Below are 24,699 nucleotides of genomic sequence, written 5' to 3'. Positions count from 1 at the left end.
CACATGCAGGAAAGCAAGACAAAACTCAGCTGCACATAACTGCATCAAAAGTCGGCTGCACACATCAGTGTGAGTTGATCTCCTCCTCCAGGAGGGAAGCACTCTGCTTGCCAGCCCAAGCACTGCAGGCTTTGCTGCTAATAGGATCATTTCCTTCTAAAACCTTCTTCACGACAGCAGACCATGAACATGCACAGCTCACTTAGGCTGAAAGGGAATTTTCCACCACCCACAAGCCTCTTTCTACCTTACATAAACCTTCTCAAGCGTAGCCCACAAAGAAACTGCACCAGCCTCTGCAGATAACATGTAACAAGCCATTAGCCACCACAAATTTTCAGTGTCCAACTCCGGTGTCTAGTTTCTTTTGCACTCTCATTTACAATAAGCACACGTTAAATTTACACTTCCTTCCAGGCACCTTCACATTGCTGTAATAATAGGATGGGGGCTTAGTGTAAATCATAAGACCATTAAGCAAAAAGATTATTCACCCTCTCTCTGTCAATTAAGGGATATCAGATATAGGCAGATACACTGACAAGACACCCTTTTTCATCTGAGAACATGAGCTTAAGCAATCCCTATATAATCACTCTTTTCTCAGAAAACTTTCTGGAGCACAGATAAGATCAAAGGTGGCTTTCACAGCCAACAAAGTTATTAACACCTCAAGGAAAAAGTAATGTTACACAAAAGCCAGAGCTGTCTGATGGCTTCCTTGATCTGAGGACAGAGACAAGCAGTAGCAGCAAGGGGCTGTTCCTCTCAGTACAAACAGAGCAGCATCTAAGGATGAGTAGGAAAACAACATGCTTATCTGTGCAGAAGATGTACTTTCAGGCCACTTTTGAATTGCTACTTCTTTTAAGTAACAGTTCCCAAAATAAAAAATAGCGTATTTATTTTAACTAGAGAAAAATACTTTCATGGTATGTGATCAGAGAGCAAACCAGTGATATTGCCCTATATATGCTGAAGTTAAAAGAAAAGTGGACTGGCATTTCCCTCAAGTTGATTCACAACCAAGTGCATTTTGGATCCATTTTCATCACGAGGAAGAAAAAAAAAACCCAAGACCTCAAAACCCCTCATTTACCTGACCTCTAGAAGTGCCCTTAATTTTATAAGGCATATGAAGATAACAGAGCCATGGAACACATTTTAATTCATGGTTTTTTGTCTTTCTTAGCCGAGAGCAGAGGCCAGACTTGGAGCAATATGGGAGTCCATGAGAAACAAGGAGCTCTACAATGAGCAGAAGCAGTAAAACTCAGTTTCCTGCCTGCACTTTCCCTAAAGCTAGCATACAGCACAGACTCTGTGATGTAAAAAGAGCACTTCCTCTCTTGTTTTCAAGAACGTAACTGCAACTTGCTGTCCCTAAGACTTTCCTCTGTAAAACATGGTTAAAATGGGCCAAAGCATTCAAAAGCTGCTGAGAAGAGAAAAGAGAAAGAAACAGATATGCACAAAGTAAGGATGCAATTTTGTTTTCTGAAGCTATAACAACAATAAGAAAAGAAGTCACAATCTGCGTCAGCATTTCCCAAAATATGACATAAACATCACCTGCAGTTTGAAAGTGGCATGCAAACACCCCCTAATAGCAAAATGACACTCATGCATGCCACTGGGACTAAATTTGTAAAAGCCTTATATGAAGTGAAATTAAACTAAAACAAAACACAAGCATTTAATTCATCATAACCTGCACGGCAAGAGCCTCCTCCTCAACACAGTATGCTCTGGCTACCCTACCTGCGCTGGGCCAACACAAGGAGAACCCTACTATACCTTGCCAAGGGCTTTCATGGTATCTGAGTTTCTGCAAGAGTCATGACAAAATCATGCCATCATTACTTCAGTCACATGAGGAAAAAAAATCACATTTCTACAAAGAAAACATAGCTCAGCAGGATATAATTGAAAGGAGAATCTTTGTGTTTGAATTGTGTTTCTGTCTCAGCCTGAAAAGTGTGGGACCATGGAGCTGGGAAGCTGTACACACCTCGGCCTATGTCAGTCCATAGCTCTGTTCAGATGCCCAAGAGAATTCAATGCAGAGAAAACTACTAGAAAAAAAATATTACTACTTAATATTTTTGTAGGGCTTTCTACCTGGCAACTTTTAAACAACCGATACAGTAAGCAATTTACCAAGAAAAGCAGAAACAGATACATTGGTATTCTGTGTGATCAGTAGCTTATGCTTTCAAAGCAAAACAATTCTACTTTATCTTTTATTAGAATTAAACTTTAAGGCCTGAATTCACTATACATTATTGACATTGTTACATTTTAAACCGGCAGAGAGGTACTCAATCAGGTCATTAGCTCCAAAATGCATTTAACAGTACATTTCACTAAGTTCCCTTATTAAGAAAACCAAAGAAAAAACCGGAGCTGTTAACATCTTTTTATCATTGATTAAGAACTAACAAGTTAGGGCACTGTAACTGTTGCTTAAAAAAAAAAAATAATTAAAAAAAATCCCACCTTCCAGCCTTGTCATCTTGGACTACTCTCTTGCTAATGATGCCCCGTTAATGATTCTCCCTTATTTCAATTAGTCTGTTAAAATCCCTCTGAAATCACTTCCAGCTACAACAGGGCTTCCTTTTTCGTGGGTAGCAGCACATGTCAGCTTGGCACAGCCTTCCTTTATCACAAGTGAAAGATGCTTCCTTGTGTTGATACAGGAAGCTATCAAAAACATACTGCGGCTGGATTTAAGAGCAGATTCCATAGCACTGGCCATCATTAGCATTTCCAGGCAGCAACATTATGCTGGTCTGAAAATCAATCTTTTGAGACTAAGATTTAAAAAATACAGTTCACATGCTCACTATCAGAGAGCAATTCTTGTATTTCAGATACGTGGTCTCTCTCTCCCATGTCCTGTGGGATGTGAGGTGGCAGCGCACTGATTTTTATTGCTGGTGAACTGAAACAAGAGACTGCTCTTTATGAGACACAATGCAAGCACAGGCAAATATGATGGCTGCATCCATTCAGTTCTGGTTTTGTTTTCTTAATGCATGAAACAGGCACACAAATTTAAGTGACATGCATACTCCTGACAAATTGCCAACTCACCCCACTGATAACACAAATGTTGGGCATTTTTGAGTTGGGACACCATAGCAGTGAATCACTGGAAAAATGAGGAAAAATCTTGTCTCCTTTAGCAGCAGGCAGATGAATTTTCAGAAGAGGGTAAATTTTCGGTTCGCTAAGGTACTGAACATTGAGCAAGGTTGGATAACAAAAAAGGTAGATCATTACTCCAAGTAATTTTAGCAGCTTTTATATGACATCCTGCTGTTGTGGCTTTTTTATTACTCTTAACTGCTAGAAGACAAAACAAGTTAACTTGTGTGATATTCAGAGAGTATCTCATGACTTCTATACGTGCTCCCACAAATACAAGTAGTACTTTATTTTAAACTAATTTTCTTTAAAGTTTCCCTAGGAGTTTCCTAATTCTTTCGTGTTCCATTTGCATCTGGTGTTCTCAGATAACTTACATAGCCAGGAGTTGAATAGTAGTTTGAAAATCAGAAGCATAATTACGAGGCTCAAGAGACCAGTAGTGAGTACAGCAAACACCTGACAAAAATACAAAGACAATTGGCCTTTGGAACCAGTCCATTTTTTAACACCTCTAAAGTTTCCGTCTAATTAGGTTCACTTTGTGACAAACAGAAATGGGATTAGATGAGCATTACTGTTATTATAGCAGCCACATGACATAACCTAGATGATTTTACTTGTCAAGCACTTGATAAACTTTCAGTCCTGTGCTGGCCTCTCATTTTCAAATCTCCTAAGAGACTACATGCCTTTCTTATGAGCACGAATCATCAACTTCACCCACATGTCAGACTTAAACTACGGCAAAATTGCCATCTTTACGACTACTTAACAACATTTTAAAAATGGCATTCTGTCTGGAAGAGAGAGGGGAAGATCATAGCCCACTCATTCTCCCTCTTTTTTCTGGGAGTGAAAAGGGAAGAAGTGGAATTCCACACTTCAGATAACAGAGACTTCATTCCTAAGAGGTTGCATATTTAAAACATGGTCAGTAAACAACAACTATAAGCCCCTACTTGTTCATATGACAAATATTTCACTGAAAAATGGAGCAACATCAAAAAGCTCAAAAACAAATGGTCATTCTCAGCTCTGTCAGTGTTGCAGCTGGTATTCACAAAGGTTTAGATTTATTCATGAGACACTTCTTCAGAGTTTATCTTAGGTGTCAGTTAAGCAAGAAATCTGGCTCCCGATAACCGAAGAGTTTAAAATCGCCTTCAAACCGTGCATAGAGGCGTCTTATGTCTCTCTTGCTAATTCCCGAAAAATACCGCGCTACTTTTGTCTTGTTGTACACTGTTATGCCTGGTGGAATTGTAGGGTATGATACCAGATGGTCTATGCCGGCTGCTTTCAAGATATATGGAGCATCGTCCTCCAGGGTTTCATGATGTCCAATCACACTATATGCAATTTCACAGGGAGCACAGAGTTCCACATATGTTACCCAATGAATGATGTGGTCACCAAACTGAACATCCAGCCATCGGTGGTTAGGGTCACCCAAATAGCGCACAAAATCCTCAAACTGGAGCCCTTTGGTCTCTGTGCGATTCTTTCTATATTTACGAATGATGCCAGGAGCAATTTCATGCCGGTACCAAGGTTCGAACCGAGGATTGTGCACAAACTTGTCTTTAAATGCAGAAATAAGTCTTTCAAACGGATCTCTAACAATAAAAAACTTGAAGTACAAATCCAGTCTAAACAGAAGAAGGAAAAAAATAAGAAATTAAATAATTAAGGAAAGTGCTTAGCAAAGACTTATAAAGTGTACATAAACTGACACAGCAATATAAATCTTAAACCACTTGCATAACTTATCCATATTACAATCAACAGGACTAGAAACACAATTTCTGTCTTTTTACTGACAGGTTGTGTTTACAGTACAAAGTGGAAATACTTCATCTTAGTTCTCATATTTTATTCAAACTGAAGGAGCTCAGTTTATCTCAATCCACACAAACAGGAGATGAAAGATGTTGAAAAGATGCTGGAAGCTCTGAGTCAAAGATATTTTTAATGTCACGTGATTAAGCTCAAGAAGCATAATACACAAAGACATGGAAAACGTGGCTTGGTGCAGCTAAAACCATAGAGTGCTGCATTTTTCCCTGGCATGTAGGTAGAAAAATCACTGCTTAAGTGAAAAAAAAATGACCAAACCCAAAAACATTCTGATATTTATGTTTTGTCACACTTTCAATAATGTCCGAGAACATTATTTTCATGAGACCACAGTATTCAACAGAATTTCACATTTTGTTGAGATACCACTGAGCTATAATGCCCCGTGGTCAGAGATTATCTGTAGGAGGAATAAACTGAAAACAAAGTAAATATCTGAGAAAGTAGATTTAGAGCCCGGTCCTCACTGAAATAAGTGGATGGACTCTTTCCAGCCTCAACAGGCGCCTGGATCAGGCTTTAGGTTCCCCTGACTTACTCCTAAGAAGGAAGGGGTAAAGGTCAGCAAACTAGATCAACAGATCCACAACATCCCTCTCTTTACACCTAAACTCTCTGATATTTTATTTCAAAATTCCTAACCAAACCAGCACAACTTCTGTGGTCGGCTGACTGCAACAACCCAAATCATAATGGCACTCAACTTCAAACACCCCAGCTACAGCTCATCTCCAGGTGAACAATTACTTTCTATGCAGAGCTGTTCAGAAGGAGGAAGAACAGATCTTTGTTCTCGAGAACATAGTGATAGTATATTCTCTCTTGCACGCTATCAGCACAATCAAGTGACCCCTTTTCCACAAGTGATAAATGTGTTTGTGCTGCTGAACACAACAAACCTTGGACTGAGCTCTACTTCTAGGTGACACCACTTGTGTAAGGGGCCAACCCCTCAAAAAGGCTTAATACAAAAAGCACGCAAGCACAAGCTTACAAATGTCTGCTGTCATCTTATGTCCTGTTCTCTCCATGCTGCCATCCTTTCCAGGGATTATACATGGCACAGGCTCTCATAGTGATGAGAGATGACACAGTCAAAAATCTAGCCAAAGTAATTTAGAAGACTCTGCTGCAGAGAAGTATTTTTTCTACTCTGCGAAGAACCAGAAGCAGCCAAACAGCAAGACAAACTAGTTCAGCTGAATGGACAATACTTTCAGGTTGAGAACGACTAACATTTTAAACGTAAGTAAGTAAATCTGCCTGCAGTTACAATCTTAAGCGTAGGCAGTAAGATTTCTGCACAAAGCATAAGGGCGGACCTTTCAACTAAACCTTCCCTCTGAAGGTCAACTATGTAACACCATTGAACTACAGAAACCCTACATCCAGCGGGAATTGGTTCTCACAGCAACATCTGTGAGTAACAGAACACTACCATAATACAAGTGGTGGAGCAGAAACTCCACTGTCCTCAATTCCAGATATGGACTTCAACTGTACTCTTGACTGTCCAGAACTACACTAACTCCACAGCCCTCCCACACCCCTGGGAAGCTGCTTCTTACCGTTTTTTAATTTCAGAGTCACTGAACGAGGACAAGCGTGGAAGGCCATTCTTCTCGTGGTCATGTACTATATTTTCTGGGATCTCTTCTATGGAAGAAAATGCTCCTAGACCAATCAAAGAGAGAGAGAGCTAGTGAATCTCTGAAGGGGGGAAAAAAGTGAGCACAAGCAAGCATGTGTGCCTTTGGCTGACAGCTTTTTGTTTTCTCTTTTTCATATTTTTAGCACTTATGGTTACTATGTTTAAAACTGTTAAATGATGAGAGATTTTTACTGCAAAGCTGAAAACTGTTAAAATTCTTCAGGGTAGAAGACATCAAAGCCCAAGACCAAAAGGCCTCAAAACTCACAGAAAACACATTACGCAAACTTCATCAGCAGTTACGTCTAAGCCTGTAACTGCCCACCTCAGTGTCTCCATTCTCTTTCCTTCTACACACACACACAAATGGGGGAAGACTTTGAGGATTAATCCCAAAGAAGGAACCAGCTTTCTGGCTGAGTTTCTACCACCAATAAAAAAAAAATTCTGTGGGCTGCTTTTGGAACTGCTTCAACACAAAAGCACTTTGCTGTCAGGATCCATGAAGTTCTTTTAATGACTATGCTGTGCTGAAACAAAAATTCCAACCATACAATACTACCCAGATTAAAAAGCACTAAAATTAACTATGGAAAGCCTCCAGACAGTAACCTCTACAAGCATATAAGCTGACAAGAAAACTAATTGCACTAAATTCTGATATATTTATTTTAAGATCCTGATCGTGGAAGGTTTTATGACCTTGGGAAATATCTCATGTGTGCCCATAGGGCTTTAAGAGTAAGCCTTCACACAAAAGCATCATTTCAGGGTATCAACCTGCAACAAGCACAGGGGGATGCAAAACAAGCTCTTTAGGTGAAAACCTCTACAGCCTTCTCTTTTCCAGAACTGCAGTGAATAACCTACACCACTCAACCTGTCAGTTTTCTATTTTTTTTGATGTACTTTAACAATTTCAGTTTTCTTATTATATACTTTGGGACTCCAGCTGAAATTATGTGTGGACAACAGATGTCAGATGAGACAGCCTCAGAAATCAAAACCTTGCAATCATCCAGAGCAAAGATTCAGTACAAGCAGTAGCAGAGTTAGCTCCCTCATCGTGCTACAGCTATGTTTCTCCATTCTGTGCCTCCAAATACCATTTAGGGATTTGAACACAAAGTATTCCATCTCAGTTATCAGTCCTGCCTGCTGAAACTACCCAAAGAGGAGAAGGTTAAGTCAACTGCAGCAGCAGTCTTCATCAGCACATAGTAGTACACTGGCAGCTCAAGGCAGAAGAGACCAATATTTACACAGAATCAATTTTCAATCATCATCCAACAGGACAGAACTAGGAAGGTCAAGGTGAAAGATTCCCTGCTGGCAAGGCACAAGTTATCCTCCACTCAACATAGACAATACATCCATGCCTGTCCTGAGCTATTCTTTGCATGTTATCACTGTTATATTCTGGTAAGAGCAGGTACTTCTGATGCACTTAAATAGTTTCATATTTAGTACTTTCTCAGAGGGTAGCTTTCATATGTATTTAAGACACATGCCCATACCTATCCACATGCATATCTCTGCTAGATTTTCAGCACCTATCCACATATCAAAGCTGAAACTAATATTAAGTTTTTAAAGACACACTCCTTGCTACTAAAGTTTTGATGAAGGACACAGTTCTTTCTGACTCTTTCCTTCTGGGTGTGCAAACTTGCTCACACAAGGTGGAAGAAACAAAACCAGAAGTGCAGAGCTGGCTGTTCACAGGGTGCTAGTAACAAGAAAGCTGGGTTTACAATGTTCAGGTTTCGCCCACATCTTGGTGAGGTATGCCACCTGAAAAACCACAGAAAGACCTCAACTGACCTGACTGTACGTAGCAAATTCACAGCCCTAGTGCACTGACATACAAGTCTTATGTCAAACAAAGGTGTTAAATATGACCAAGTTAAGTTTATGTGCACAGGCAGTGGTACAGCAGAAAACCCTGAGGCAATGAGTTGTTTTTATTGGCATACAAGACTACTAGAAAAGGATCGTAGGCTACATATCAACAGGCAGTGTTCACATTGTAGATGCAAACACATGCATGATTACTTTTTCGTGACCCAAATCACTTTTGAGCCAAGCAATAACAATATTTATTTTCACAGAAAGAACACTCTTATTTTCTTTAAAAGAGAGGTTTTGAAAAGACTAGAGGCAATTGTGAAGAATAAAAGCTGAAATGAAGTATCAGTGTACAGAAAAGCAGAAAGAATCCATTTTTGTGTTGTCCCAGTTGGACCGATCCTGCTCTTTCCTCCTCCTCAAAGAAACCCACACACCCACAGCTGAGCAGATACCATTTAAAACGATCAAGACTTTTTTCCATTGAGTGTTGCCCACTTTTGGCGTCTGACAAAACAGGATCTTGTGCTTGTCACACACAAATATTCGGTCCAAGACGAATTTGGAAACTGCGGCGTGAGAGAGATTTCTCAGCGCAGTGTCTCTGCAGACATTCCTGAGAAGCTCAAGTCTTTCCATATGAACCAGAGGCTGGCGGATCAGATTTCCAGAAAAAGCTTTTCCAGTTGGCTTTATGAAAAGGAGAGGGGAAAGAAAAAATAAGTGTAAGAATTTAGTTTTCAGATCAAATTCTAGAGCATAAAAATCACCAAACTGTGCATCGTACTGACTCCAAGATCCACGATTAAAACATCGTCATGCATTAACTAAAGGAGTAGCTCCCAGTTTCCTTCCTGCGCTGCTGCTGTACACATTGGTTCAACTCTTAAGTCATTACATACTACTAGACAGAAGTAAAAGCTTCTCTATAAAACAAATAAGTCTGTTGCAGAGCAGCAAGGTCTTATCTGTGTGAATATGACATGCCTTAACAAAATACTGGAACTCTCACAAAGCTTCCGAGAAGCTGGGACAGGAATTTCAATGGAAATTAAGCTTTAACCTCTGAGAAGATGGGGCTTAAGGATGATCCATCTGACTAGTAAAGAAGAATATATGACAAAAGTTCTGTGTTGTTTTATAGCCCCTGTAGGCAGTGTCCCCACTTATCCAAGCTGAAAAAAAATTAAATGCACAAAAATTCAAACAACGTGCATCAGCACTGACTGTTGCAAATAAAAGAAGCAGGCTAAAAACAGATGAACTATTTGATACATCTCATTTTTCTGAGACTAAAGCAGCAACCACAACCACCACCTCACAATTGGTGGAGAAAGAGGAAAAAGGAGCTTGTCTGATCAACAGGTGACAAGAAATTTTAAATTTTTACTGGCAAATCTTCAACCTATTTATTTATATAGTTGGCAATCCCTTATATCAAAATAGACTAGGAGATGTACCAATTGAGAGCATTCTTGTGAGAAAGACTTGATCATACTGATAAACGAAAAATTGGGTACGTGTCAGCAATGTGTGCTCACAGTCCAGAAAGCCAATCATAGCCTAGGCTGCATAACAAGAGGCATAGCCAGCAGGTCAAGAGAGGCCATTCTGCCCCTCTGCTCACTCTGGGGAAATCTCAGCTGAAGTACTGCATTCAGCTCTGGAGTCCTCAGAACAAGCCATGGACTTGTCGGAGCGGGTTCATGTAGTGGCGGGATTTCTTCCCATCCTACAAGTCACACAGACCATTCTGTGTTGCTTTGCACAACCATTTTGATGCACTTGGAAAAACACCTTCTCTTCCTTATTTGGCTTATTATCTGATCCAGGGGAACACAGCCTTCATAGGTAGCATTCCCATTGTGTAGAAGCAGTCATCCAGAATGGCAAGGCAGCCCCTCGGCCTACCAGAAACTGCTATAATTAGGAAGGAAAACTCCCTAATCATCTGAAGAAGGGTACTGATGACAGGTCATCTTGACCAGACACACTGGGGAAAGAATACTCATTGTTACAACACAGTGATCCAGAATTCCCCCAGTGTTCTTGAGGTCCTGCGTGCCTGGCAAGAGGCCTTGTCATTGCATGAAAAAGAGACTGACCATCAGTCATGCCCCTGAACACCCGATAGCAGGATCATGGTCCAAGCGAGGTGGCCCAATGCAACTAGTGAAAAGTTCCAGTACTATGGCATCTTCCAAGCACCACCAAAATGAGTATTAAAACATCAAAATGAAGATTCAAGTATCTGGCAAAAGTCAGTTATCTCAAAACCCTATAAGTATGTGATAATGTAGAAGGTCCTTTGACCTCTTCTGGATCACAGTAGGCTGAGACCAGTAATCTCCCCCTGAGCTGGGACACCTCCCAGATGTGTTTCATGATCTCATTTACTAACATAGCAAATTAAAAGGCCTTAGAGGAAATTATCTTCCCTTGAGAGCTGATCATAGCCTGCCGGGCATGCTGGTGTATTGAATGTGAGTATTCTCACCAAAACTCAAGCGGGAAACTTTCAGACTGGTCTTTCTTCCTCTTTCTCTGTCATGATCTGTACTTCTCTTACATTTAAATATTGACATATTTTTGTAGACATACATATCACTATACCTCTGTCTCTGCCTTCACACACTGTGTAATAAATAGGAACAAATGTCATTTTCAAATCATTTTCAAATCTGATTAAGTTGCTGATCAATTTGATTATCTCACATACATTGAATCACTTTTAATCACTTTGCTAATCAATTAAGTGTTAACAGGAATTTTGCGATCTTGCCTTAATAAAATCTAAATTGCTGATAAATTTCGTAAATTCCTATCCACGATAGTCCACAGAAGGGCCACGAAAATGGTCAGAAGGCTGGAACATTTTTCCTATGAAGACAGGATGAGAGAGTTAGGCTTGTTGAGCCTGGAGAAGAGCGCTCTGGGGAAACCTTACTGTAGCCTTTTGGTACTTACAGGGGGTTTATAGGGAAGACAGAGAGAGAGAGACTTTTTACCAGGGCCTGTAGTGACATGACAAAGGGTAATGGTTTTTAACTCAGAAGAGGGTAGTTTTAGATTAGATATAAATAAGGAATGGTTTTTACGATGAGGCTGGTGAGGCACTGAGCAGGCTGCCCAGAGAAGTTGTAGATGTCCCATCCCTGGAGGTGTTTAAAGCCAGGCTGGATGGACCTTTGAACAACATGATCTAGCAGAAGGTGTCTCTGCCCATGGCATAGGTGTTGAGCTAGATGATCTTCAAATGTCCCTTCCAACACAAAGCACTCTGCGATTCTCTGATTTTATGTACAGTGTTCAAGCTACACATAAAAAAAGAATGACTCTGCTTTTTGTTCCAATTCTCCATAAGAAAAAACCTCATTCTGCCTTTTCTGTTTGTTATTCTTTTCTAATATCTCCTGGTCAGAATGTAATCTGAACAGCCTGACAGATTGCTTATCTGTCAAAACAATTCTTTTTGCATACAACTAGGATCAATGCTATTGTTCTGCGTTTCAAGCTGCTGAGAAGTCAAGAGGGCATAGTTTTAGGCCCAGAAACCTTATAGCCCTCCTCTAACTTAAATTTCAGTTTTTTTCGCAAAGTTAAAGAAGTGTCACATCTATACAGAAGCCTATCTTCAATGGTGCATCACAAAAATACTTTAAATACAAGATGTCTTGTGTAACCAATGGAAAAAATGTGCCTTAGTCCACCGTGCAACTAGTCTCAAATTTACATTGGCATAAGGGATTCTCAGAGTTTCCTTGTAAATTAGCAAGTACCATATTTGTTCTGCTTTACTGCTGGAAGCACAGAACTACTGCATCTAAAGGATCAACTGGCATTGAATGCTATTGTGCTCATGTTCTACTTTGGAAAAACACTGAGATGTGAAGCACAAAGAGCACAAAACATGAAAAAGAAATGGAAACTAATAAAAAGGATCAGAGATTGGGCAGAGAACTAAGAAAATAGACAAGACACAGACTTGCCCTTGAGAACCATGAATCTGATGGCTATGGCAAGGCAGAATACAAGTAATCCAAAATTGGGCCATTATATTAAAAAGGCTAGCAAAAATGACTGTCCTGACTTGATAAAGGAGTACTGTAATGATTTTCTCCTAGAAAAAGGAACACATTAAGTTGAATCATTCAGATGAAACAAGACAGCAGGTTACCATAACAAACTAGCTTTGTGAAGCTAAAATGAATTCTGTTGGCTCTATCTAAATGGAACAGTCTGAATAAATAATTCCTGTCAAGCAATTCCTTTTAACAACAGGAAGCCCTTACTGAATCTTTTATTTTCTCCCACTCTTTAACACATGTAACCCTTATCTCAACAGTATGCACCTGGAATTCTTCAGGCCAGCGTTTTTCCTCTGGCACATGTACCTCCTCCACTTTTGTCACAGCTGTCAGTATCAATGGCTCTTGCTTGGCACCATAGCCTAAAGAAGGAAGAGAGATAAGAGCGTTACAGGAGGTAGCAGAAGGTGACTACTATGCTTTCCAGCTAACACAATTGAACATCACTTATGTTAATAAGCTTACAAAACCTTAGGATTTGTTTCCAAATGGGAAGGTACTAGGCAAGACATGAGATAGACTAGGAGTATTATAAAGGATGTACTCTACAGGAATTCTGGAAGAACGTTCAGATGAGTGTTATTGAAGAAACACGTCCATTATTTTTTATTTTGGTCTTCTAAAAACAAAGTGTGCAAAGAGACATAGAAATCATAAATCCAAATATCACAACTGGTAGACAATTGACTATAACTGTGCAGATTTGAAAGCATGAGGTTTTCATTTTTCAATAAACTTCCCAAAGCACGTCCAAATAAAAAACAACCTATCAGGTTTCTCCCTTCCCTGATATTAGTAGACAGGTTTCTCCTGTTGCATAGTTTTAGACATTACCAGAAGAAAAATGTCATTAAGGACTACCTTTTATTTCTTCAGTGCTCCAAGTAAAGACCCCTAATCAGCAATAAAGACAAAGTCCCCTCTTCCTCTGTTACTGAATTGATGGCCTTCTTTAGAGACCGCCTCATTGGAACAGCAAACTCAGCTGATATCCTTGTCCTTTTCTAATGATATAAGGGCAGCTAATAGAGGACACCAAATAAAGTATGTAAGGGAAGAACCCTTTGCATCTTTTGCAATTGGTATGCTATGAGAAAACTGAAAAATAATACAAGGCCGTAGCTTTACTTTACATGGTGCAGAAAGATAAAAAATATTTGAAGTCTTTTTCCTTAACCACAAAGCAAACAGAACATGATTTCTCCCAGTAAAATCTATTTCCAACCACATTAGACTACTTTTCCCTTCATGTAGTTTCTTCTTTGAATAATCTTTCTTCATCTGCACTCACAGTGGCCTACTGCTTTATGGTTGAGAAAATGTGTCTACTGCCTACGGGCTTTTAAGGGAGTATGCTGCTCTGTCTACACCGGATTTTAATGAAGGGCATGCATTAAAAAGCATGTTAAAAATACAAAAAACGTAAGCATGTAAGCAATCAGCTATAGTACATATTGTTGTGCACAGACTTACTTCACAGCACCCTTTTGTAAAATCAAAAAGTAATCTGACTCAGTGAAAGAGCAGTTAAAGTATCTTTCATTATCAATGGGTAAAAGCACGTCTGCAGATGCTACAAGAGATGACAGACAGAAACTTGCTCCTTATCATTAGGAATTTACTATTGCTTATGCACCCAACATATCAGTAAAAGGCTTAAACAAAAGAATATTGTTTCATTGAGCATCTGCTGGTTTTGTTCTAGCTGCTAAGTAAACACAGCCAAATAAGGAAACTCTGTCAAGTCATACTTAATATTAAGACTGTGAGAATTCCTCCAGGATTGGCCATCATGTTTGGACTTTCTCCAAAATTCTGTTGGTATATTCAAATTACTTCCCTTCTCTAGTCCCAGTACAAACACTGCAATCTCCAACAAATACATACACTTAACCACAGTTTGCAGGACTGGAGCTTAAGAAATTATACAATCTTCTGCTTAGGGAACTATTCAAAGGGAAAGGAATATTCAGCATAGATAAAAGAATATAAATAAAAGGGAGAATAATTGGCAAGTCAAGATAATGAGAACCAAGTAAATGCAAAGGATGTATGCTAGTAATTGTTTTTAAAACTATGTTTTAATCCTCTTGACAAATTCTGATGGACCTGAGCTGGAAAACAAGAGTTGGCATGGAATGAAATACTAGTAGATTTAGCTACCTAACATAAGACCAGCTTATTTGCTATGTACTAGGGCCCAAAAATAGCTGGGACCAAGGAAAGCTAAGGTAGCCTGCAGTTCTCATCTGCAAGACTTCCTGAATAAATATCCACCCAGAGGTATACTATTTTAAAAGGTACACCTGAAGTATTCACCCCCGATAAACTCTTTGAAACAAATGCCGATACCAATGTCAATGCTTCAAGAGTTAAACACTTTTTGCATAGCTTGGGAAGATGCAGAAATACAGAATGTAATTTACAGTCCTAAGAAACGTCACCTTCACCCTAAACTCTCTATGGCACAGCTTTGTCACAGTAGCTCCTGAGCAGAGAGAAAACTGCAACATGCTGTGTGGTGTCATCAAATGGCTTAAATTCCTCATCAGCTTACTACCATCTGGGTTACTTAAGCCAAGCGGAAGCCTATAAGCTGTTTGTCAGTCAAACAGCACAGGATAAAACTGAATGCAAGAAGCAAGGCAGAGGTTGCTAGGATAAGAGCACTGCAAATGAAACAAAACTTTCCACAAGTTTTACATAATACTGCAGCCTCAGAACAAGCAGTCACAAGAGGACATAAACTAGTATCATGTGATATTAACTCTTTAATTCCTTCCGAATCTCCTTTGTCTTTAAACAGATAATTGTGCTCTGTTGTTTCACATGTGACTCTGTGAAAAAGCAGACCTCACATAACAGTACTGCCAAATACAATGCTCTCAGCCCATAACCACAAAAAAAAAAAGACATGTTAGTTTTGCAGACTTCTACCAAGCAAAGCAGAAACTGAATATCAACACTGACACTTCTCGACATTTAGATGTTCTGTTCTCAATCCTACTGAAAAATTGAGAACATCCCAAGAACTGCTTTGCCCAGAAAGAATATTTGTGTCAAGTACTACTCAATTTTCTGTTTCACATCAAACACTGAAGTTGAACTTACCATCTGGGTCTTTAAAAGTCAATGTGATGAACTTGCTAGCAACCATGAACATGAATATCACCCAAAAGCATGCAGCTAGCAGCAGCCACTGGTGGTGCATGTTGTCAGACATGAGCCATATAAAGTTGTTGCTTTCTGTTGGAAAGAGGAAAGATCGACACATTAATTATTTTTTTTCTAGTTTAGAAAAATACTTTCCATAATCAAAATTACAAAACTCTAATATGTATGCGTGTCATAAAACACAGTAGTAGATTTCACTTCTTACTTTTTGTCCATTTGACTGGTTTTTTTTTTACCAATGTTAAGGCTGAGGCAATGTAAGTACCAGCTGCTGTCAAAGGGAGGCTTCACTCCTACTTCACCCACATGTACACATTCCCAGCCCCTCCCTGTGCTGGCAAGAGCACCGTCTGTCTGACTGCTCAGGGAGACAAGACCAGCAAACCCCTCTCCTCCAATTTTTTTGAAAGGTAGTTTATTTTTTGATTTAACTTTCCGAGGCGGCTCATTGTAGGAAAGGGAGAACAAGGGAAACTCCCCTCTCAAGTTGATCTGGTAGCTAGTAGGCAAATCAACCAAGCTGTAACATTAACAGCACTCTTAGTTTGCTGCTAAGTCAGCTCACAACACATAAAACAGACTCCTCGTGCCCAGCGCACGTGAATTACAGGCTGGAAGCTCCCAAGCCAGAACACTAAGTTTAACCTGACAAAATATTTTAATATATTAATGTCTGGTTTTATCTTGTCACTTTTATTGCCAGCAAAGTATCAACCACAGGTTCTGAAAGATTCTTTTGTTTCCATCATGATAAACACTATCCACATAAAGGGCAAAAAAAAAAAGTTTCCTTGTAGCAATGCCTCCTACCTGTAGTTGCATCCTCACAGGTAAGCCTTAAAGATAAGGCTTCCCCAGGACCGCAGGAAAGGTTACCCAAACAATTGAGACTGCAGATACAATGCACAAAGAAACCACAGGTACTAATTGAATCCAAGCAGAGTGAGGATGACGATACTACACAGTATTACAAACACATGGTGTCTGTTCCATGTCGTAGTTTGCATATTTGGTGGAGTGCTCTGAGCACTTCTTAGCTGTAAACCTAATAAATTATTTTTACGGTTAAAAGTCAAGAAGTAATATCACGAAACTCATTAGATCTTTTTTTGTAAGTCCCCAGCCATTAAAACAAATGTTAAATTTTAAGGTACATCTTTTGCTGAATTTCCAGTTTCTGATGGGCAATGTATCCAGGGAAGCACTGGGGCTGACACTGAGTATATATCTGTGAAAACTCTACTGCAAAATTTAAGCTTCCATAACTTCAAAAAAGATCCAACAAAAATCTAACAGCAAACATCACCACCTTCCTACCAAAACCCAAGACTCCTCAGGCTTCAATATTTATCCTGCAAAAATAAAGCACCCTTTTCTTAGTTGTTGCTGGAGAGGTAAGATACCTGAGGGCTTGAACTCAGACAGGGAAGTTCAAACACAAGCAAATGCTTACTTTTGATGATATATACAACATAACTTCAGAGTGCAAACCAAAGAGCATCTAATACAAAAATCTCACACAATGGAATCCTCTGAACAATCCTGGGAGGTTGATGTTTGTAGCCTCAGGAAGAACAAAAAAGCAAAACCACCCACATAACTACCAATAGGTTCAAACTCAGTCCTAAAGTAGCCACATGCAACTTCAAGGAGAGTCATATCTGCATGGTTTGTGATTACACTTTCCATACAGCCACTTGAACGAAATCGACAGAGAACGAGAGAAATGGTTTCATTCCCAGCTTAGATGTCAAAACTATGCTAGTTAATACTTCTAAACAAACTTTGTATTAAGTTCACCAGTCATCTACCAGTACTCCACCTTTTTCATTCCCACAAAGATTCAGTAACAGAAGTGAGCCTGATCTTGATGTTGCTTCAGCATTTCCACCTGTGACATCAGTACTACTGCTACATGTGCCAATCGTTTTTCCAACTAGCTTTTGCCTTCCAGTAATGCAAATGTTCCAGGAAGGGTTCTCCTGTAGCTGACAGAAGTGAAATATCTTCAGGGTATGTTGAAAGCCTGTGCAGGGAGCCAAACAGTTCAAAACAGATTTGGGACCCTAAGGAAGTATGTGAAATCGGTGAGAGGAAGAAAAGAACAGAATATCGCCAATAAAAAAAAAAAAAAAACCAAAAAAAACCCTTGCAATTTTTAGCTTGACTGCCACTGCTGAGGCCTATTTTTATTTTCTCAATGCAGTACTTTTCAGTTTGGCTTCTGAGACATCCTTTCCCACCCCCCCTTCTTGTATTTATTTTTCAAGTACTTCTCCTAAGAAGACTGCAGTTAGGTAAGAAGAAACGTCAACTGCCTTTTGGACAATTGCGGGTGCTGTGACCTCCATGAAGATTATGTTTTTCAGCTCCCATTTTCTTCTGCAATTCCCTAGCTGCCAGCTGAGCATGCAACGTCCAAGACACATTATTCTTCAACATCAAAACTGTTGGCTAGGAAGGGCACATAATACTGCATGAATTCTAAAGCACTGACCTTCTTCCAGCTAAGTAGTCCAAAAGTTATGCTCATCCTTCCACTACACTAGTACAGAACTTGCTCCAAGAGTCATGCTGAAACCACCAGGTCTCAAAGGTCCTCATTTTTCAGTGCCACAACACGCACCATCTCCCACTTAGAGCACAGAAACGTATCGCTTTTGCTTTCCGACATCACAATAATTTGGAAAATTTTCCAACTCTCACAGACGAGAGAAATGCAAAAAACGATGACGTGATGAGGACACAAAACATAGAAGTGATATTTTTATTTCTGGGGTAGTTTTGTTAAAACAATGAGAATCATTTAACATGCAAAACACAATTGAACCTGCCTGCAAGGCAGTAGACAGACAAAAACTGCAGGAGGAAAACCTCTCTGTATCCATCAGCAGTGTACTTTTCAGAGATATAATGAATGGTTTGGGCCAGACCCTTCTGTCTAACCCAGCATATTTGCTCTACATAGAGAATTGTAGAAATAGGCTCCAACATTCATAACATCCCTGGTAGTTTGTCTACTTTTATATTGGTGATGGAGGCACAACATTCAGTAAGGATTATTGATCTATATGCCCTTATGTAATTTATGTATTGGATTTCTAAGAAATTGTGTTAACTGATGTGAGAAAAGCATTTTCCTCCTGCTCTGACCTGAAAAGCAGTTGGCGCACACAGGATCCCGCTGCCACATCCTGTGCTCTAGGCACAGGAGAACAACACTTCAGGCAAAACCGCCTATGAGCAGTATAGTACGTAACTGAAGGACTGGACTCAGACACCAGAAAGGGGACAGAATTGCAGTCCCGTCCATAACAACCACCACTATTACCCTTCAATATGTAGAATCTCAGAAGAAAATATTAAGCAGTTTTGTCTTCTCCTATTTTTATGTGCACAACAAATCTCTAACCATGCTCACTGATAGAAAAGTCTTGTCAGAGGATTTGTCATAATGTAATTACAATGCCTGGTACTGTTACTCATTTCTAGCATTCCAAACAAAACTACATCTATAGCAGCAGCTTATTACTTATCTGAAGAAGCAGGACTGTTCAAAATTACATACAGGTGTAATTTAAACATTATCATATTATGCTCACTTAAATGCAAAGACCAGCAACGTTTTTGAAATAACATGTTCATGCAGTTTCCCTTTTTCTAGCTTCATCTTTAATAACTTCATTATTTTCACACACAGTAGTCACGCTTCCTGTTATATCTCTGATCTTTCTGCATTTCTGCTACCTTTCCTGTTAATTATTTTCTAATGAATACATGCACTAGCTTCTGGGCTTCCTCTTTAATAGTTTCCTTCAGCTTCCAAATGTATCTTTTAATTCTTCTTGCCTAAAATCTTTCTTCTTTACAAGCACAAAAAGCAAGAAAGGTGTTGAAGGTTTAGCCCTTGTTTCTCACTATGAAATACAATGGGATTTTTCAGGTTGTTCCTTCTCCCTCTTGTTGCAATTCTACACTTTTTTAGGAGCACAAGATCCCCTAAGCCCCTCTCTCCATCTATTGCCCTATCCTTCCCTCCCTGGGCTACTTACCTGAAAGACAAATAATCACATACCCTCAGATTAGCCAGATGCCAGTTTTGCATGAGCAAAACTGAGACTGCAAACACATATACAAACACAAATCACAAATCAAAAATCAGGACATAAAGCGCATCAGGCTTGACCTATGGCCTGTGAGTAACATGTTACCTGGAAAAAACACCCATACTTTGGGAAAGACAGCTCTCCTTCATGTGAACAACAGGACAAATCGTAGAAGATTAAAACATTAAGACTCAGCACACAGTCCCTCCACACATCATAGAATCACAGAATGGTTTGGGTTGGAAGGGACCTTCAAGATCATCCAGTTCCAACCCTGCTGCCATAGCCAGGGGCACCTTCCACTAGACCAGGTTGCTCAAAGCTCCATCCAACCTGGCCTTGAACACCTCCACGAATGAGGTATCCATGACTTCCCTGGGCCACCTGTTCCAGAGTCTCAGCACTCTCGCAGTAAAAAATTCCTTCCTACTCTCTAATCTAAATCTCCCATCTTTCAACTTAAAACCATTACCCCTTTATCACTGCACTCCCCAATAAAAAGACCTTTCCCAGTTTTCCTGGAGGCCCCCTTTAAGTACTGTAAGACTGCAGTAAGGACACAAGACATACACGACAATGCCACTCCCACCCATAGTCTACTGACTACTTGCCCATCAGCACACGACTAACAATGCAATTTAAAATGGAACTGGTAAGGCCAAACAACAGCTAATCTGGGATGCCTAATCCATTTTCATCAAGGCTTCCTTTGTGTTATACTAAAACTAAGAGATCTGGGCAATTTATTGCACTTTTTAAGAAAAAAATCTGGACTAGAATCTATCACACACTCCTTTGGTAAATTGTGTGGTGCTGCTAAATGTTATAAGGTACATTATAACAAACGAAGATATCTGTAGATGTGGCACTTTGGGACATGGTTTAGTAGGCACTGTGCTGTTGGGCTGACAGCTGGACTGGATTGTCTTAGAGGTCTTTTCCAATCTTAGCGATGCTGTGATTCCACAACTTCAGAAAGCTGGTTCTTCCCTAAGGTTTTCCTCCACTCCTACAGCCGGAGCAGGCCTATCAGCTCTGCTACCACTGGAGAGCAGGGTTCTCCCAGAGCAAGCAGAATTCACCTGTTAGCGGGAAGAAGACCCAAGGACGGGAGCAGCAGCCCCTGCAGCAGCCGCCTAATCCAGCGGAGCCCGAGCCAGGCTCGGGGTGCGCCAGCTCCGCGGCCTCCAGGCCGGGAATGGGATGCAGTTTTCCCTCCCCAGCACCCCCGTGCCCTGCTCGGCAGCCACTAGCTCCCACTCCGGGCTAGAGACGGCATCTCTTCCCTTTCCCCGGCACCGGAGCTTCCCGGGAGGCTCCGCTCGCTGCCCAAGGCGGGGGGAACTCAGCGGGTCCCCGCGGGGATGATGGACGCGGCCAGGACGCGCCGGGGCTCGGGGACCTGGGCTGAACAGGAGTAAACTTCTCCCGTTCTGGAGGAGGAAGCAGGATATAAGGAGAAAAAAACCCATATACTATTTCTGTATACAGGACAAGGGGCAAGGGTTTTAAGCTGAAAAAAGGGAGGTTTAGATTAGACATTAAGAAGAGATGTTTTACTGGGAGGGTGGTGAGGCACTGGCACAGGTTGCCCAGGGAAGCTGTGGATGCCCCATCCCTGGAGGTGTTCAAGGTTAGATTGGGTTTGGAGCAGCATGATCCAGTGGGAGGTGTCCCTGCCCATGGCAGGGCGGTGGAACGGGAAAATCTTTAAGGTTAATTCCACCCCAAATCACCCTGCGATTCTACGACCTCCCCCCTGGCGGGGACCCGCCGCCTTCCAGACTCCCCCCGGCTCCTCCAGCGTCTCCCCCGCCCCGGGATGCCGAGGCCTCCCTGCGCTCTCTCCCCCTTTCCCGGCTTACCGGCGCCGCGGCTTCACGGGGCGGCGCGGCCGTGGCGCTGCGGCTGCTGCAGCCCCGCACCCCGCTCAGACCCCGCCGCCTCCTCCTCCATTTCCTCCGCGATGGAGAGGAAGGCGGAGGCCGGCGCTCGGCTCCCGAGGAGGAGCGGGAGGGGATGATGGACGGAGGGAGGGCGGGATGCACCGCCTCGCCTCGGGGGGAGCGCCCACCCCGCCCCGCCACTGCTGGCACAGACCCGGCACATCCCGGGGGCGGGGAGCGGCGGTGGGGTTGGGAAAGAGCTCCAAAATCCAGTCCAACCATAAACACAACAACAGTGTGCCTGCTAAACCATAGAATCACAGAATAGTTTGGGTTGGAAGGGACCTTAAAGATCACCCAGTTCCAACCCCTCTGCCATGGGCAGAGACACCTCCCACTAGATCAGGCTGCCCAAGGCCCCATCCAACCTGGCCTTGAACACCTCCAGGGATGGGGCAGTCGCAGCTTCCCTGGGCAACCTGTGCCAGTGCCTCACCGCTCTCATGGTGAGGAAATTCTTCCATACATCTAGTCTAAATCTGCCCCTTTCCAGTTTATACCCATTCCCTCTTGTCCTATCACCACAAGCCTTTGTGAACAGTCCCTCCCCAGCTTTCTTGTAGCCCCTTCAGGTACTGGAAGGTCACTATAAGATCTCCTCAGAGCCTTCTCTTCTCCAGGCTGAACAAGCCCAACTGTCTCAGCCTGTCCTCGTACGGAAGGTGCTCCAGCCCTCTGATCATCTTTGTAGCCTTTCTCTGGACCCATCCCAACAGCTCCATATCCTTCGTATGTTGAAGATCCCAGAACTGGACACAATACTCCAGATGAGGCCTCAAAGAAGGGAAAAGAGAGGCAGAATCCCCTCCCTAACCCTTCTGGCCACACTTCTTCGGAAGCTGGACAGGATGTAGTTGGCTTTCTGGCCAAGTGCCAGTCACCAAGTGCCACACCTACATGTGTTTTAAACACCTCCTGGGAAGGAGACTCCACCGCTGCCTGGGCAGCCTGTGCCAGGGCTTCACCGCTCTTTCAGGAGAGAGGGTTTTTTGTAATATCAACTCTGAACCTCCCGCGGTGCAACTTGAGGCCATTCCCTCTTGTCCTTTCACCTATCACTTGGGAGAAAAGACCTGCTATGGATAGCCGGATCTCTTCCCATTCTCTGTTGTCCATCGCCTCCCAGGTTCATGCCAACGACCTGGCCTCTGGGTGCTGCTCTAACTCCAAGCTCCTCCTTGGAGTGCTCTAACAAGCTCGTCCTTGGAGTGCCCTAACTTTCTCACCTTCTCTGGCTGCCCTCTCTTGGAGTGCTCTCTCTTAATCCAAGCTCCTCCTTTGAGCAGTCTTCCTAACTGCTCTGCCATGCCAGGCTTTATACACCCTTATCACCTCCCCTAGTGATTGGCCACTTCTCAGGATCCCACAGCTGCAGCAATTAAGACACTTCTCATAACACTTATTCTCCAGCTCCTTCACCAGCTTGGTAACAGCCCTTGCTGTCCTCCAGTGGCTTCCAGTTTTCACGGGGTGGCTTGTGCTTCTCAGAGGGGCCCACAGCCAGCGCCCAGCTGGACTCATATATACATGACTATACACCTGTTTCTCTTACTGTTAAAAAAAATATCTTTAATAGGTCTAAAAATATCTTTAATATCTTTAACTCTCATTTTTTCAGAAAAAAAAGAAGGCTGAAAATGCAATTTCTGTGTACCTGCCGAACTGCAATACCCAAAATTCCCATCAAAAACCAGGCGCAGGTGATGGGTCTGTTTTTAACAGCTATTTAAACAGCTCCTTTTGGGGACATATCACAGTGTGTGGCTGTAGGGAGGTGCCACAGTGCTGAGGTGTTTTTTCATAAAGTCTGCAGAAATGAGACTCAAATGGTAGAGCGGGGCCCTCTGGATGGTGCCTCGAGGAGGGGGAGGTCTGGTGTCTGGTCATCAGACTTGATTTCCTCACTGAGAACTGGTAATTTGAGTGAGGAGCACAGGGAAATCCCATCTTTCAGATGAAAAATCAGAACAAACAGCATCCTACTGACAGTCTTGTCAATCAGCCCAATTGACTCGTACAGGCATGCTGCATGAGAAGCCCTTGGTGGATACTGCTTCCAGCATACATCTCTTCTTCTATCTCTGCATCTTCTATCCACAGTATGTTCTGTCCTTGGGAAGACCCACACAAACAGTATAATTTTGAGCTCAGTGATGGGAAAGGTGGGAGTCCCAAAATCCACACAAGTAAGAAAACATGATTAAGAAATCTAAGTGCATTTTCCGGCTGCGGGGAATGATCCCTGAATCCTAGGCCAGGTGGTCTGATGTCTGCACCACTCAGAGTTGGCCCTCTCTGCAGCAGAGCTGCAGTTCATGCTACACAGCACTTAGCCCTGGTTTTCCTGTAAGGTCTTGTGTGAAAAACCTAAGACAAAATTGCCAATTATAGACTCATAGGATGGTTTGGGCTGGATAGAACCTTGAAGATCATCCACTTCCACCCCCAGTGCCATGGGCAGGGACACCTTCCACTGGATCAGGTTGCTCAAGGCCCCATCCAGCCTGGCCTTGAACACCTGTAGGAATGGTGCTTCCACAACTTCTCTGGGCAACATGTTCCAGTGCCTCACTACCCTTCACAGTAAAAAATTTCTTCCTAATATCTAATCTAAGTCTACCCTCTTGCATTTTAAAGTTAAGCTTTTCAGCTCAGGATTATGTGAATGAAGTAAATACCTATATAACATCCAGTCCCTTGGAATCGATTTGCATAGAAGACTTGAACCCTAATGAAGTTTGTGAGAAACACAGGGAAGCTTGCTATGGGATCAGGGCTAACAGTTCACGATGGGACAAATTCAGAAAAGAGAGAATTGTAGTAGAATTTTCTATCTGTCTCCGTGAGACTGGTTACTCATTCATGGAAGTAAT

The 24,699-nt window shown here is 41.8% G+C and overlaps 1 protein-coding gene across 1 annotated transcript; it reads right to left on the bottom strand.

Moving 5' to 3' along the window:
- Nucleotides 1–1,276: 1,276 nt before the first annotated feature.
- Nucleotides 1,277–21,753, bottom strand: CHST10 (carbohydrate sulfotransferase 10). Its single transcript, XM_054053922.1, has 6 exons — nt 21,746–21,753; nt 15,712–15,846; nt 12,865–12,962; nt 8,968–9,202; nt 6,582–6,687; nt 1,277–4,805 (listed from the first exon to the last, which is right to left on the bottom strand). The coding sequence occupies exons 2-6, from the start codon at nt 15,821–15,823 to the stop codon at nt 4,268–4,270; spliced, it is 1,089 nt and encodes a 362-aa protein (XP_053909897.1). The 5' UTR covers nt 15,824–15,846; nt 21,746–21,753; the 3' UTR covers nt 1,277–4,267.
- Between the last annotated feature and the right edge of the window lie 2,946 nt (nt 21,754–24,699).

The sequence above is a fragment of the Cuculus canorus genome, chromosome 1 (genome assembly GCF_017976375.1).
Source record: "Cuculus canorus isolate bCucCan1 chromosome 1, bCucCan1.pri, whole genome shotgun sequence".
Taxonomy (NCBI): domain Eukaryota; kingdom Metazoa; phylum Chordata; class Aves; order Cuculiformes; family Cuculidae; genus Cuculus; species Cuculus canorus.
This window is presented reverse-complemented; position numbering and strand designations above follow the sequence as displayed.

Excerpts from the sequence above, each read along its gene's own strand:
- CHST10 (XM_054053922.1), bottom strand. The coding sequence starts at position 15,823 with ATGTCTGACAACATGCACCACCAGTGGCTGCTGCTAGCTGCATGCTTT. Across the intron at positions 9,203-12,864 it reads GCTGGCCTGAAGAATTCCAG|CCAACTGGAAAAGCTTTTTC; the intron begins GTGCATACTGTT and ends CTTTTCATAAAG. Across the intron at positions 4,806-6,581 it reads GACTCTGAAATTAAAAAACG|ACTGGATTTGTACTTCAAGT; the intron begins GTAAGAAGCAGC and ends TCTTCTGTTTAG.